The sequence below is a fragment of the Zeugodacus cucurbitae genome, chromosome 2, assembly GCF_028554725.1.
Source record: "Zeugodacus cucurbitae isolate PBARC_wt_2022May chromosome 2, idZeuCucr1.2, whole genome shotgun sequence".
In the NCBI taxonomy this organism is placed as follows: Eukaryota; Metazoa; Arthropoda; class Insecta; order Diptera; family Tephritidae; genus Zeugodacus; species Zeugodacus cucurbitae.
In genome coordinates, this window is record NC_071667.1 from 83,308,576 (window position 1) to 83,324,637 (window position 16,062).

Consider the following 16,062-nt stretch of genomic DNA (forward strand, 5'->3'; position numbering starts at 1 on the left):
TTCTTGCAGCTTTCGCCGGCTGTCTGCGAAATTCCTACACTTGAATTTACGAAAGTTTTGTTTATTTCATTTTACATGTCGATTTAATTTAACTTTTTTTTAACACTTTTTTCAGCAAAAAAAAAAAATCTATATGAACAGCATGACAACTGGGCAGTTTTTGTTGTAAGAACAAGCAGTGCAGAAGAAAAACGCCAAAAAATATATAGAACATTACTAAAGTTGCCACAGCCGTGTGTTGCAAGTGTTGTGCTAAAACAACAGTAATAAAGCAGCGAGAACAGCAAACTTGGCAGACAAGCGCCGCAAGTGTAGGGAAAGAGGTGGCACGGTGCGGGCAGAGCGTTGTTAAAATGGTTGGAACGATGACAATTGCCAGTTGTTGCAAGTAGCAAGCGTAGACTGTCAAAAACTTGTCAAACCAGCACACACAAGTGGCGGACGGCGCACAGAAGCTGCCAGGGAAGTGTGGCACGACAACAATACGAGCAGAACACTAGAGCCAACAGTAGCAGCGGCTGAAGACAGCACAAACTAGTTTTTGTGTGAAAAAAAAACAAAAATAAAACGAAATAAAAAATTTAAGTTGTTTCCTTCTTTTGCGCCAAAGTCCTTTCATTTGTCTTGGGCGACATAAGAAGAACAAGAGCAACTAATAAATCCAACAAAAGAAGTAGTACAAGCCTCTTACACGAACAAAACAAAAGTGTAGTCGGTCGAAGCATTAAACCGGCAGTGAACGCCACCCAGCAAAGGAACATCAACCTGACCCGAAGTTACTTGAACGACTTGAAGGAGCGCACACCAAAAGCGCAACAAAGCCATAAAAGCGCTTGAGTTTCGCAGAACACAGGAAAAGGTGTGACTGAGGGGCCGATAACCGTTAGTTAGGTTACGCAGCGTTGTGACAACGCTGCTGATAGGAATTTGTAAGCGTCAAAAGTCGGAGACAGCGACGGCGAAGAAGGGACGCCCACATGCTTTTGATTAGATGTTCGTAGAAATGTAATCATGCAGATAATGCGAGCATACCTACAAATGGCAACAATAACAACTGCTTACTAATAGCTGACACAATAACAGCAACAACAACAACATCAAGTAAGTGAACTTGAAGAAGCTACAAACAAATAATAAGAGCAATATTCAGCAAAAGTGAGCAAAGTGAGCTTGAAAGCGTGCTTCCATACTGGCAACGAGATATTCAAATCAAAAGACGTAGCAACTGTAACAGCAACAACAATAATAACAGTAGCAGCGCACACTAGCCAGAGGCAGAAATAAATGAGCAAAGTTGTTGGCGCGCTGCGTGCAGCATGTCCGTGAGGACATTGGAATTCTACAACGTCAAAGACAAGCGAGCAGGACACAGCAGGATAACCGGAATGTAATATTCTGCTGCTAACGGTGAAGCACAATGTTTGCATGATTTGATAGCAACAGCAACTACCAGCGCAGTAACAAAAATAACAAGAAAAGAAAACCAAAAAGCAAGACAAAACAACAACAAAAATCAAAACAATTACCTCAGCAGCAGACGCAGACGCAAACGCAAAAGAAAGAAAACAGTCAACAACAGATTGCAGTCGACGGCAGTCAGCAACAGCAACTGATCCGTAGTGCAACCTGAGTTTGGCAGCAGCGTATAATGCGCCAAGACAAGGCATTGAACGCCAGCCGAACGGCAGCCACTAACAGCACACAAAGCGAAACACCAACGCCAACAACAGCAACAACACAAGTGTCCACAGCAATGCCGCAGCAACAACAGCGCGTCACCAACAAGGCCAACACACAGCCAGAAGCTGCAGCAGCGCCGCTATCTGCGGGTGCCACAGCGACAGCAACCGAGCGAGGCGAAACCGAAGCCGAAAACACGCCGTGCGCCGAGCACCGTGTTGACATGAGCTGTCCAAACAGTATTCGCCAACAACAAATGTCCAAAATGGATGCGGCCTTGAGCGGCCTGCCCAGTGCAGCATTGGAGGGCAGGAGCAGCAGCGGCGCCGCGACGCACAAATTACATGGTCAACAAACAGTAATGCCAAATGCAGCGCATGCGGCCACGGCCGCTGAACTGCAACTAACGACAACAGCAGCAACAACAAAGGCAACAATAGATTGCGAAATAGTGCATGTCAGTCGCCTGCCAGCTGCTGATAAGGACAACGACAACAAGAGCAAGCACAATGCCAGCAGCAGCTTGTTGACACAACAACAACAGCAGCAGCAACAACAACAACAACGAACCGTGGCCATCACCGCAAAGTCAACGCCAAAAGCAGCCGAAAAGGCGAACGCTGCATTCCACACAACAAATATTTTCACAGCTGTCTGCCGTGGCTACAGCTGGACCAGGTCGAAGGATCGCGCCAACAGCAAAGCGCTCTTCCATCTACTCCATTTGATTTTCTTCATGCTGTGCCTCATTGCGTGCGCATTGGCGATGTACAGCATTGTGCGGCATTCGCGCAACGAGCAGCGGCTGCGGCAAGTCCTCCAACTGGACGAACGAATAAGTGCGCTGGAGTCGAGGCTGCAATTATGTGAGCAGCGCCACCAGCAACAACAACAATTTGATTTGAACACACAGCGACCGCTAAATAATGAGCACGAAGCCACGAGCCCCGATCTGGACACGGGTGATTTGCATAATCGGTCAGGGGAGCAATTGCCGCAGCAACAACAATTGCCGTTGGATGTGACACAAACGTTGCAGCGATTGTCGCGACAGGTGAGCGATTTGCATCGTTTGCGTCGTGATGTTTCGCATTTGCAAATGTCGCGTCGCCAACAGCAGCGCCGGCAGGCGAGCTTGACGGCGGCCACCACCGCCGATGGACTACTGTTGCAGACACCGCAGCAAAATGCGCATTCCGGCGAGTGTGGATGTACGGCAGGTGAGTGACTTTTAATTAAGGCAAATGATAACATATTTCCTAAATTCTATATAGTAGTCACAACAGTCGGTTAAAAATTCGTTTAGAACAAAAAGCCTAGGAGCCCTTGGGGATGATACGCTAATTGCACGGATCTTCTAACTACTCGATATCAATTTTGCTTAGTTTTGAGAATGATATCTTCTTATAAGAGTACATCTCTTTCAACCAAATTTTACTTTTCCAAAGTGTCCATTCATCATCTTCGGGTCTCATATGACCTCTATGGAATTGAAGAAAGTATTTACGAATGGTTTCTTCGTTTACCTCAGAGCTCGGATAAAACCCATAACACAAACCAATTGCCCAAAATATGTATACTCCTGCCTTTCTAAGGTTAAGCCTAACTGCAACTGCCCTAGTAACATAACGGTCTTTGACGCCACAGCTTGGAAATACGTAAACAGATAGTAAATAGATTCCAATTGCAATTTAATAGCACAACATTAATTTAAATTCCACCAGCCGTGTGTTGTGTGTCGCTACAAACTGTGCTATTCCCATTAACCCAGGAAATCAGTTTAAAATCAATGTGATAATTTCTCTGACAACATTATGCCTGCCGCTGCAACTGAGAGCTAATCGTATCGAAATAATAATTGAATTAATGCGTAGTTATTGCCAAACTTATGCACATACGAACACCAGACCCCCGAAAACCTACTGACCAAACGCACCAATATTACATACGTAAATATGTATACAGTTACTAGAGGCAGCTCAGCTAGTTCAATATACTTATCTATGAACGTATACAATAGGTATGGGTGCACCGATGTCCAATAATTACAAAGGAATGTGTAGGAGGCTAACGAAATTAACGAACCCCATTGCATGTGTTGGTTGCAGTAATGTGTGGTGTGGCGGTGGCAGTCGGTAATTATTTACGTGCAAATAGCAAAACCAGCTTAGGACTGTTAATTGCGTACAAGGTATCTGCTCAGCGGTACATACGGTATATATGTCTGTACAAATTGTATATAAGAGAGTACCTATGTATGTGCTTATATAAGTGGTAAGCCACGCGGCTGTTCGTGGCTAGTGCATAGCTTTGCATAAAGCGCGCCGACTAATCACTAAGCCCAACCAAAAGAATATATAGTTTAGCTTAATAAATATGTTGAGCAGTAACTAGCATTCAAATATATACTGTTATATATGCAAAATCATGCCTTCACATTATTCCTATCCAGCGTCCTCAGGGAAATTAGAAGTACTGACTCTTCACTGTTAATCAATTTAATGCTCTGAATAGTTCGTAATAGAAATGGACTTTCAAGCAATGATGTAATTGTATTAAGTATTTGACAATTGTCTTGAAATATGTTGGTCAACTATTCATAGAACTAAAAATTTATATAATTTTTTCATAACCTCAATTAATATTAATCTTCTATATCACTTTTAAAGATATTATTGTCACTGCTTTCATGTTAATCTTGGGTTAAGATAGTACCCATCTTTAGATTTGATAAATCCTTTGTTTTAGATCAGAGCTAAATCTCAAATGTAGAAAACAGCAACAGTACAAAATCGTGTGGGTTTTCAGAATCCCAGATGAGGTTGTGTTAATATAGACTTTAAAACATCCGTCGAGTTATACTCGGCAAAATATTCTTTGTCAGAGAAAAGCTATTTCGCCCTTTTCAGACACTATTCTCGAAGACTTCGAGTTATACTCGGCAAAAAATACTTATTTCGAGAAAAAACTATTTTCGCCCTTTTCAGACACTATTCTCAAAGGGCTGAATATAATAACACTCTATAATAGGATTTATAACATTCTTGATTGAGATTATATTGTATTATGTAATAAAAAAGCCAGACCCGACCACCCTAATACATAAAATTCGGCATGCGAGTACAAAATTGTGAGTACGAGTGTGTATTGCCAACAGGGAAGCCGGGATACAGTTTCTTAAATTTCGTCTTCTTGCGCCGAACTTCAGCTGCTGTTAATGCTCTTGACCGCAACGTCTGCGAGCCACAATTAGCAGTTTTGCCACACAGTTAGACACACATAAAGACAACCACTATATATACACTCATACTTGAGTATAAGTTACGCGCTGCTTTTTGTTCGGTCACATGCTTACTTTTTCGACCTTTGTACGAGTATTCGCACCCTCGCCAACTTCTAGTACAACGCATCCGTCGCCGTTTATTCACTTCGTTCATGTCTTGCGGCCAAAGTTTGTTGTTTTCCTTTCTTAAACCACCTCATCTCCACTGTCTTGCTATTGTTCTTATAAATACAGACTCGTATATTTCTTTCTTGTTGATGTTTTATCCACCTCCGGCTGTCGTTTATACCATTTCGTCCAGCAGCTTTGGCCCACCAGACCACCACAGTTGCTGCCTCATTTTCGCTGTTGATATTTAATTACTTAAGAGGGTGGCAAATTTATGGCAGTTTAGAGATTTCATTAATTGGAAAAGCGTTTCCAAAGCAGTCGGGTGATTTTGAGTATGTGTGTGGATGGATCCAGCACATATTAGGTGACTCGCCGATGGTGTGCAAATGAAATTGGCCACACTCGGTGTTGGAGATAGTATATAGTTGTAGTTAGATATGCCTGAACGAGTACATCCGCGTTGGAGCTGGTCTACCTCTCGTCTGCTTGACTCGCCTATTTAGCTTACTAAAGTTAATGGTGCGATAAATTTGGTTAAGGCTAACTTTTTCCATATAGGCTGCGTATTACCATTATGTATGCACTTATTCTCATATTTATGTAGGAATTTATTTATTTTAATATTAGCAAATAGTTTGGAAAATTGTTTTGCACATTGACATTTTTAATCTAGAGAGTTTGGTCGACTCATAAACACGTTTGGGTTATTTGAAGGAAGTGCTGATCTTAGAGTTTATGACATTTAAAAATATGTTTTTATTTAAAATAAGATTATGTAATGGAAGCGATGCTTCTTCTTTCCAAAGAATACCAAAAAAGTTTGTGTGGGAACTGGAACTCATGATGATATTTTAGCGATTTGAGGAAAATCACTTCAAATATAAAGCTTGAATCTTTTAAATCGCAACATTATGTCTTCTAATTTTGAGAGATAATGGCAAGGGTTTCTACGAATGTTTTTTTGACCCTTCTTGGTGCAATTACCTACCGATTCGTCCGAATCTCTAAAGATGTTATATAGTTTCTCGAGCTTCCAAACCGTTTCATCAACATCTAGTGTTCGACTAAAGTGGTTTTGAAGCCTTTAACTAGCAAATTCAAAATATTAACAGTTGTAAATCATTTTAATACAGTTTTCGATTTTTTGGTAGTCGAAATATCAGTCGGTTTCCATTTATTATAGTTTTCTTCGACACGAAGTGGTTGACCTAAACAAATTTGAAGTTTTCGTAAGGAAATGAAAGTTTTCTCAGAGATTGTTCCTTTTTCGTTTAACTTAATGCATATTAGTGAATTTGTATTCAAATTGGTATGCAAATATTTGTAGGTTAGAAATCCGAAGAAACATTCGAAGAGAAACTTTTAAATATAACTACAGTTGTAGTTGCCCACACCTAATTTAAAAAGTGCCAAATATGCACATATGTATCTAACACAGGTAGCCTTTTCATGCCATATTTTTTACGCCCATCCCCAACATATGTATGTATATACATATATATGTATATACATTTTCCATTTATACCTTTTTCTTTCTTTACACTTTTGTCCTGCGGTCTGCCGCCTCCAGCTCAACCAACTTCCATTACTCGCAACATGTTCAGTTTGCTCGCCTCACGCATTCATCCCACGCCCACATATTGCCTATCTTTCTTCCCCTCCTCCGACTTGGAACACTTCTAATGTATATATTTATTGGTGTTTAGCGTGTTTAGAGCTCGTGTCACTTGGGAAAAGTATTTATGTAGTTCGGTGTGTCGATAAAGTTTGATTATTCAGGGATTACTGTCGGATTGTACGCACCGGCCCACTGCAAAATCGTTAGAACGAACTACCGTTCACTCAAACATTGTTCTTTTGTTATTGTTGTTGTCGATGGCGTTATCCGTTTTGCATAAATTCGCACAGACGCTTGAGAATATGGAAATAACGCAGCGGCGAGCAGAGCGAGAAAAAAATTCAGTCAAAATTTATTTCGGACATGCGACGGCTGTGACGATGGCTGCGACGGTGACGGTGGCGGGGGTGAGCTTAGGAGGGCGCCGAGTATTAACACAATTTGTGTTGACATTCACACAATTAAGTCGCCTGCAATAAAAGTAAGTCTTGGGTTATAGTGATTGCGGCGCTCGGCGAGACGACGACTGGACCTGGCCATTTATGAGCACGTTTCATGCACTCGCTACGCAAACACACCGACACACACACTCTGGCGGTGGTGTTTATGTTTGCAGAAAAGTTTATCTAGGGATTAAAGTGGCGACAACATTTGTTGCACAGTCGGTCACTTAACAAACAGCACAGACAAGCCGCAAACTAACGACAAAGAAACTATTAGGAGAACAAAGAGACAAGTTCAACAACTAGACGTTAATCCTTTGTGTAGCAGCTTGTCTGCATATGAAAATATATGCGAATGTTCCAATGTGCGGTGTGTGGATGTGTGGGGGGGATTTCAGCAAGAAAAAGTTTGTAGCGCTTTGGCGCACATATTTCATATGCATTTGTGATTCACTCTTCGAGGGTCATTAAATTAAGTGTTGACATAAAGTGATGAACATCAACGCCATGCTGACGCTCACACACACACACACGTGCATACATGCAAACGGTACATATGTGACAAATAACAGTGTAAATACAAGCGCTTTCGCATATGAGCAAACAGTTTAAGGAAAGAATTGGCAAAAGGAAAGTGTGAGATTTGTTCAATAAAAAAATGGCAAAGGAGCAACTTCTCTTGGGAACTTATTTTTCGATAAAAATTATGTAAATTTGTGTAAACTTTTTGAGTATCCAATTCATTACTCAAGTATTAAGTCATTTTTGGGCGAACTGTTGGATTGCCAGTTGCTGTTTGCTCTTAAATTATAAAAAGAATCATTTTTATCAAGTAAAAGTCCTTTAACGATGTTCTGATTTCCCAAGATTAAGAAAGTTTGCATGGGTTAACAAATAATAATACAATAGCTATTTGAAGAATATTACTTTAACTTGGTATATTACTTTTAAATCGAAAAATTATGTCATATAAGTTGGGAAGTTCATTTTTTTACGGATGTTCCATCCTTCTTAACTGCTAACTAATTACTAACCGTTTCGTCCTAACCACTAAAATTGTAAATTATTTTTTCGAGCTCTTAAACTGTTTCATCAAAATCTGAGTGATCAAAGCCGTTCAATAGTGGCTTCGAAAGGTCTCAATAAATTAAAGGTCTCATAAAATTATAGATTAAGTTAGATTACAACTGATATTAACTGAGGCTGCAGCAGTTTTAAATTTGGAAGTCCAGTTTTGAGAACCGTTTGATAAAATTTGACACCCAATACGGAGCACCTTTTCTATTTCCAATGGACTGAAGACCAATACTATATTTACAAATTTGGTTTCCATTAGGTCGTACCTTCTTAAATGCTCAAAGAAAGCTACTGAGACCTTTTCCTTTTCCTTTGGAACTCTTCACGAATAGTGGCGCCTTGGTTCAGTATAAATATTTGAGATTTTTCGTCTTTACTATAGCGATTAATAACCAAAGCTAAATCGATAATTAACCAATCTTCTTAAGAAATATTACCTAGAGTTCTTTAAATATAACAGGAAACGTGTCGGATAAGGGATCAAACTATAATATTGAAACAAGGTACTTATGAGTCAGCGAATGGAACGATCTCATTAAAAGGCTACTGAACCTTTATTATGTTCAGCAATTGGTCATCGGAGAAGTCTCACATTTTAAGTATACAAATCTTTAACAAAACGCTAGAGGCGTCTCTAAGCTCTTAAGAGATATTTTATTGTGCCTATGGAGAAACTAATTTAAATAATTTTTACTTCTCTTCAGCTTGTAGTTTAAATTAATCAATTATAAAGTTATGATAATAGTGTAATATTTAAATTTTGGAAGAAGCTTCCCCAACACATTTCCTAATTTTGAGCTAGATTTTAACCTAAAAATAAAAGATTTTTTTGTGCGAAAAACTCTTTGGTTGAGGTATATATTAATTTATTCTTAAAAAATCTGATCTTAAGAACTTTCGCATTCCAACACATGTTCCATCAAGTATATGCCATAAATTGTTCCCACTTTGCTGTCACCAACAATTCCTTTAAATTCTTTCTCAAAATAGATGGCACTCCAACAAACCGCATTAGAGTGATTCCAATGATGACTCAATTTGTGTACACCTCACGTAAACACACACACATACAGGTCCATGCATCTACAAACCTGACTATTTTGTCATTATTGACTTCAAAGCCAAAATGGCAATCTTTCAAACTTGCCATTTTCGTTCTTATTGCCTAAGTTAGTTTGGTGCGATTGTAAAACAAAAACCAAGTGACCTCAGTAATTTTAGCCACATGAGGAATGCTTTCGAATGCAAATGTAAGTGGGAATTCAGAACACTGGAAGTAATTCGACACTGCACACAAACACACGCACAGAGAGACAAGACAAAAGTGGTCTTGCACACACATGGACAGGTGTATTGAAAGCATTTGAGTCCATGTCAACCCGTTAGCTCTCTTTCAGCATTAGCAGAGTTGTACTAAGCTGAGATGAGCCGCACACTGAGAGCAAGCACTTGCTGGCGCGCTGCACTCACCAGTGACCAGCCAAAGTGGATTTTCGATTTAGGATTTCGGCCTTACTCTTAATGCTTGGAGCAGCAGCAGCGTTGGTGCCGATGATAAATGAAGCACCTGATGACTGCAACTGTCGTTTTCAAACAAACACTCATAGCCCTTACTCTCGCACGGCAACAAAACACAGCTGGGCGAGGATGAACGCCTCCCACTCGGAGATATTTTTGCGTTTTTTTTTTTGTTCACAACATGCTCATATCGAGTTGGCAGCAACGCTTTTTGTCGCTTTCGTTAGCTTTGTTCCATTTGCTGTGTGCCGTTTCTGGCTTTGTACTGTGATCATTTGCACCCGTCAGCTATTTAGGACACACCAAAGCACTCAAAGCACACGCAATCGCACTCACAGGTTCGCAACGCATGTCTACATACATCTGTTGTCATGAAGAGTGGTGGGTGCCATCCACATGAGGATTGTGCAAATAGACGCGTGCTACTCATGAGGACATTGGAGTGCATCAAACCGTCAATACCAACGGTAAATGTACTTGAACCCTTGTGGATTTGTTGTGTTGGGTGCCAGTTGTAGTGTCTGCCTTTAATGTTGTTGTTGCTATTGCTGTTGTTGTCAGTGAGCACCTAACTGTTGCCGGGAACAATAGTGTGCCCAACGCTTCGATGACATTGTCATCTGCAAGCGAAAAATCTGCTGGCGCCCACGGTCAACTCGTCCAACCATTCGATTGCACGACCAGAGACCGTTTGCGACCATCGACGACCAGGCAAAGCTGAGTAAAGCCGTCTGGAGCTCGCCGAAAAGTAAGGTCATGTGGACTCTGCGTCTCTCCCATCCCTCAACTTCGCAACGGTATGCCATCGATTGTGTTGAAGTGAAATTTCACATATTTTTCCTTCCATCACGCTGGAATATAGACATAGTAGACAAATGGGCATATGCCAATGGCACAGCGATTGCCCGTGACCACATTGACATGTCATTGAACAGAATTACGAATTTGCATTTGGATTTGCATTCGAAAGGGCGATTGCTGAGAGCGAAGGGAAGGGCGCTGTGACATTGGCTGTCAGGGCGAGGGAATGCTCGATCTTTTCACATTCGTAGACACTCGCAGACAAATGCTGTTGACCAAGCGGCCGAACTGTGGTTTACTACACCAATCAGTTATCGACTGCAGATACATGAAACGCACACAATCACACACTCTCATATCAGTTTGAAGCATGACGCAATTAGATATGTATGCAGGCATTTAATATGTACATATGTAGGCAATCAATGATAGTTTTAGGCATACATGCGGGCCTCTGGCGAGAGCCCATTACACACTAGACATCGGTGTGCAGTCGCACTGTCACCAGCAGTGGTTCGATTTAAATGTGATTTATTATGAATGACTTTCACCTCAAGGCTGACATCTACACATGTATATGTATATATCTATGTATATGTGTGGTACGAACTCAAGTTGTCAGAGATTTATGTAATGCAATTAGTTGTAGTTAGGTTATCTGTACTATTGTTGTCTATTATTTGGCATGAGTATTATTTAAAATTGAACGCTGCTTGAAGTGCTGGTAACGACGTTAAAGAGCAATACTAATTGCAGCTCTTAATTTGATTTTCTGACTTTGTGTGCGATTGATTCTATCAGGAATCAGATTTAGTGCGTCCAATTGGGTTTGTGTGTTGTAGTTATGGAGTTGAACTTAAGTTTCATGCGTTTAATTTAGAGATCAACTAACTTGCAATAAGGTTTTAATGAAATTTACTTAATTTAAGTAAATAAAGCAATACAAATATAATCGAAGAAAACCTAAGTTTACTAAAATTGTTCTCAGTGGTGAGACTGTTGGATTACATATGACTTAGTTATGTCAAAATCAATGAACGTCTTTGTCAAACTGATGAAAATGGTAATTATTAAAATTTCATAGTAGAATGAGGTTCGTTCTTGCCACTAAAGTTCATTTAGCGGCATATCACAATTGAAATTGGCTGTTTCTTATCTCTTAATCAAAAACGCACTGTTGTCAAATTATTGTCACTAAATTTGACATAATGAAATTGCTCTTTAGATTATGAGAACAGCATAGAGATTTCTTCGTTTTTAATTTTCTCACAAATATTGAGAATTCTTCTAAATTTTCTCAACAGTTTGTTATGTAGAATTTCGTTTTATATATAAGTATATATAATTATATAATAATATCCATCACTTAGAGACTAAATTTTTCATTAACTTAACTGGCTGCTCAATAGCAACAATATTAAAGCTATATAGTAATGATGCCCTAAAGTTGTTGCAGAACTTAAACATATGAAATTAATTGATGCTCAAAGGCTAGACTGTTCGATTTAATATTAACTACAAACAAATGTCAGCAAATAACAACTGTAAATGCAAGCTACAAAGGATCATATTTGTACAGGTTTTGTGTGTAAAAATTATAATCACTTAACAAGTAGCACAGTTGTGGTATTAAAGGCATTGAAGTCATATGAAAATATGCCATAAATTCCTTTGAGTTTTATATATATGACCATCCATATAGTGTATATTTAACCAAAGGCAACATATCGCTATATAGCATAAAGGAAAATTGATTTTATTTATGGTATGTGAATAAGTTATTATGCTTATGTAATGAATGAATACGCAAATACTCATACATATGCTCCCGCTGCTGATAATAAAAGATAAATAAATTATTTTATACATAAGTTATAAGATATACGTAATTATATACATACAGGTATCAGTTATAATATGAAATGTTTTTAAGTTTATATCTACTATATATACCTACATATGTGCTTGCTGTCCACTTTATGCGCCACAAAGTGTAAACAGTTAAAAGTCGGTGAATGCAACATAATATACATATAAATATATGGCGTATATAATTGTTGTGCTTTTAATTATATACATACATAAATATATGTTTGTTTTTCACACCACACCAGTACAATCGTAGACAAATCATTACTCTGCATATTAATTGCATTCATTATCTGTTTGTGTGCTCTTTAATTAAGCGAATTTTTAGCAAAAGCCATTTACTAGTGAAGATGCGAGGGCTGCCGCTTTGAAAGTTGAACTGAAAGGTCACAACTCACAATAAATTTATACAACAAAATACTGTATCTTTGTAAAGTACATAGCTTTTTGAATTGGCCTCATAATTTCACAGCAATATCATATGACTTCCCATGTATCTACTGTCCTAAAGGACTTTTCCCGCTATATAAACCGTTGAAATTCCAGAAGACTAAATTCAGTGAAAATTAATTTGAATAAAGCATTTCGATTTACTTAATATTTTTTAATATTTAATGCTATTAGGTTCAAATTAAACATAGAAGTCAAGTTTGACCTTTGACCTCTTGGCAAAAAATCTGGGAACAAAACTACTTCACATAAGTGACCTAGTATCATTCTCTGGTATCTATATGAAGTTACTTACTTCTTCGATCCTTTGACAACAGTTAGTTCCAACTACTGGAAATAACTCCATTAACTACAACCAACAATTCTCAGTTGCACTCTCACGCTCTCTCACTTTACTCTTCTCTGCCATTATTTTAGCGTGGCGACCTATTGCTGGTTAACTGCAGTAAAGTGAGGTAAATTTTTTTAATTACCTACCCTCGTAAACTGAAAATGTGAAATAATTTCAAATGTAAAAATATTAATTGATAAGAGTATGTCTGTGCAGCACAAAAGAACATTGCAAATGATGCGTTTTGGCTTTTTGTTTTAATTTATCTGCTATTTTTCGCAATTTAAATTCTTAACACTGAGGTAATTTAAAAGCCTCATTAAAACCGTCATGAATGTTTCAACAGCTTTAATATCGTCCATAAATCGCTGGATATAAAGTAATGCTTTTTAATTGGATGCTGTTTCAGTTATTCAAAAGGAACAGACTATATCTAGATATTTATTAAACTGAATATTATAAAAGCTGGAAAACATATGAGTCAACCTGATGTGGTGCAATGCTGCAGAGAGAGCAATCAGTGCAGCTTTGGTTAACTCAAGTGACTCAGATCACGATTTAATATACAATATGTGATATGATTTGTTTTAAGGCAGTAGTCTGCTTTAGAAGTCGAAAAAAAGTTTTTTTTAGCAATTTTTTTGTTTTTAATTTTTACAAGCTTCTTTTCTGTATGAACTAAAAAAATACAGAAGCTATTATAAAATTCCAAATTTTTTTTGAAGTTTGATAAAAAAAATTCACTTTTTTAAGAAAAAAATTGACTTTAAGTTGCAAAACAAGTAGTTTAAATAATACTTTTGTCCAACTTTTTTAGTTCAAATAGAAGATAATTTATTACTGAAGCTAGATGACTTTGGTTTTTTTCGATCGGACATATATTCTTTTTGCTATCGCCCGCACCGTTTTCTAACACTTGTTAAAATGAAAACTCGAGAAAACGCGCTTTAAAGTCTGCCTGAGCATTCGCACCTGCTCGACGCTCGGCCACTAAAACTACTCTAGCTTCGAAAATATGTCGAATTGGCCTCTGGAATTTTAAAGACATATTCTTGGATAGTTTTGGAAGAGATTTAAAACAAAACAAAAAAAAACGATTTTTTGAAGCCTGTAAAGCAGAGTACTGCCTCAAGGGGCTTACAAGTGTAACCCATGAAAAATTAGGCGATTTTCGTGAATTTTTTTTAAAGGAAAGTACTCAATCGATTGTTTCGAAGTTTCTTGCACATAATAAGGTACATTTTCAGCTGCCTTTAAAAATTTTTATTTTGCAAAATATTGAAAAATAACGGAGTTATATGCTGTCTTCGGAGGTGCCAACAAAAAAAAAGTTCCTAAACTGCTGACATGATTCCGGCAGAATGAGTTGCTAAAACAATCGATTTTTTGAAAATGTTCCACTATTATAGCCCTATAGCCCCTTAAACTGATGCCATTGACACATAAAAATAATAATTATATATAAACCCAAGAAGTTCACAGACATTCATGAAGAGCGTTTTAAGGGTAATAATAACGGAAATTAGGCACCCAAGCTTTATAATAGGTGTTTAATGAGCTTTCTGCAAGTTTTCCAGCAAATATGAATTTTTTGCTCATTAATGAGCAACAACAATGAATTTAAGTTCGTGTGTTGTTGTTTATAATTATGGAACAATAATATATTAATCGGAATAAATAAACATTTCGAAATAAACTGCATTTCTCAAGTCTATTCATTTTCATATAAATCCATCTTACATATGTATAACAAGTACAATTACATGCCTAAGCAATTAAGAATCCACTTGCCTATTTATACATACCTAGAAATAAATACATTTCAAAGATTTATCCAAAGTCTTAATTGTTTTGCCAAGTGCGAAATAGTTTTGCTCGAAAATTTCCGCACTCGCTGCACAAAATGCCATTATTTGATTACTATACCGTTATACGGCGTGTGCTGAAATGCAGTGTCTGCTCTCACAAAATGCTTTCGTCTGCGCTCGAGCTTTTGTGCGAAACAACAATAATGACAGCTATAACGGCAGTTACAGCCGAAAAGCAGCGACGACGAGGCCGGAATTGTAATTGCATAATTTCCGAATGTTTTCCTCTTTGAATTGCCTGTAATTTCCCCTCAGTGTGCTTTGGTGATTTGCAAATGTTTTTTTTGTTTAAATCAATACTTGAATTAAATTTCAATTAAACCAAATACAATGTACATACATATATATATATGTCTGATTACTTGTTTGTATGTTTGTATGTTTGCATGCATTTGCATATATTTGCCATAATTTGTGTTTGCCTAGGCTTGTTTAAGGATACAAGAGAAGCGCTTCAATTCAAATCATTAGCATTTATAAGCGATACAGTACATACACAGAAGCAACAAAACAATACCAACAATGGTAAATATTTAGCATAAAGCGATTAGTTTGACTTTGACTTAATGCATGCGCTTTAGAGAGTCTACATTAGTCTCAGTACCCTCAACAACAGTGATTGTTCGAGAAATTCGTGTGAATTGCGGGTTAAATGAACAACTTGATTTTATGAAAGTCGAGGATAATAAATACACGGTGGTAATATATGAAAATTAAACGATTTTGAAAAATGTGTAGCATACTTCAAGGCGTTTTTCGGTCTAAAATGATGATTTCACAAATATGAAGTATTTTATCATTAAGAGTACGAAAAACTGCCTTGTATCTTACAAAAGAAAGTGGAAGCGCAAAAAAATCGACCGGAAAACAAAAAAGCTTCGATCCGAATGTAAACGGAAACGTGTGGCAAATGGGCATTTCCTCGCCAATTAAACGCACACACATACGCAGCGGCATGTTTGTTTATCCGTTAGACGCCGGCAACAAACGCTGGCAGCGACAGCCACGCCAGC

The 16,062-nt window shown here is 38.0% G+C and overlaps 1 protein-coding gene across 15 annotated transcripts in view; it reads left to right on the top strand.

The window, feature by feature from the left end:
- Positions 1-16,062, top strand: part of LOC105219118 (collagen alpha chain CG42342) — a 157,064-nt gene that overhangs the window by 18,690 nt on the left and 122,312 nt on the right. For all 15 annotated transcript variants that reach the window (XM_054236085.1, XM_054236074.1, XM_054236057.1 and 12 more), the window contains exon 2: positions 116-2,900. In XM_054236085.1, the coding sequence (XP_054092060.1) occupies positions 1,649-2,900 (1,252 nt within the window). In that variant the 5' untranslated portion in view covers positions 116-1,648. The remainder of the gene's footprint in view (positions 1-115; positions 2,901-16,062) is intronic.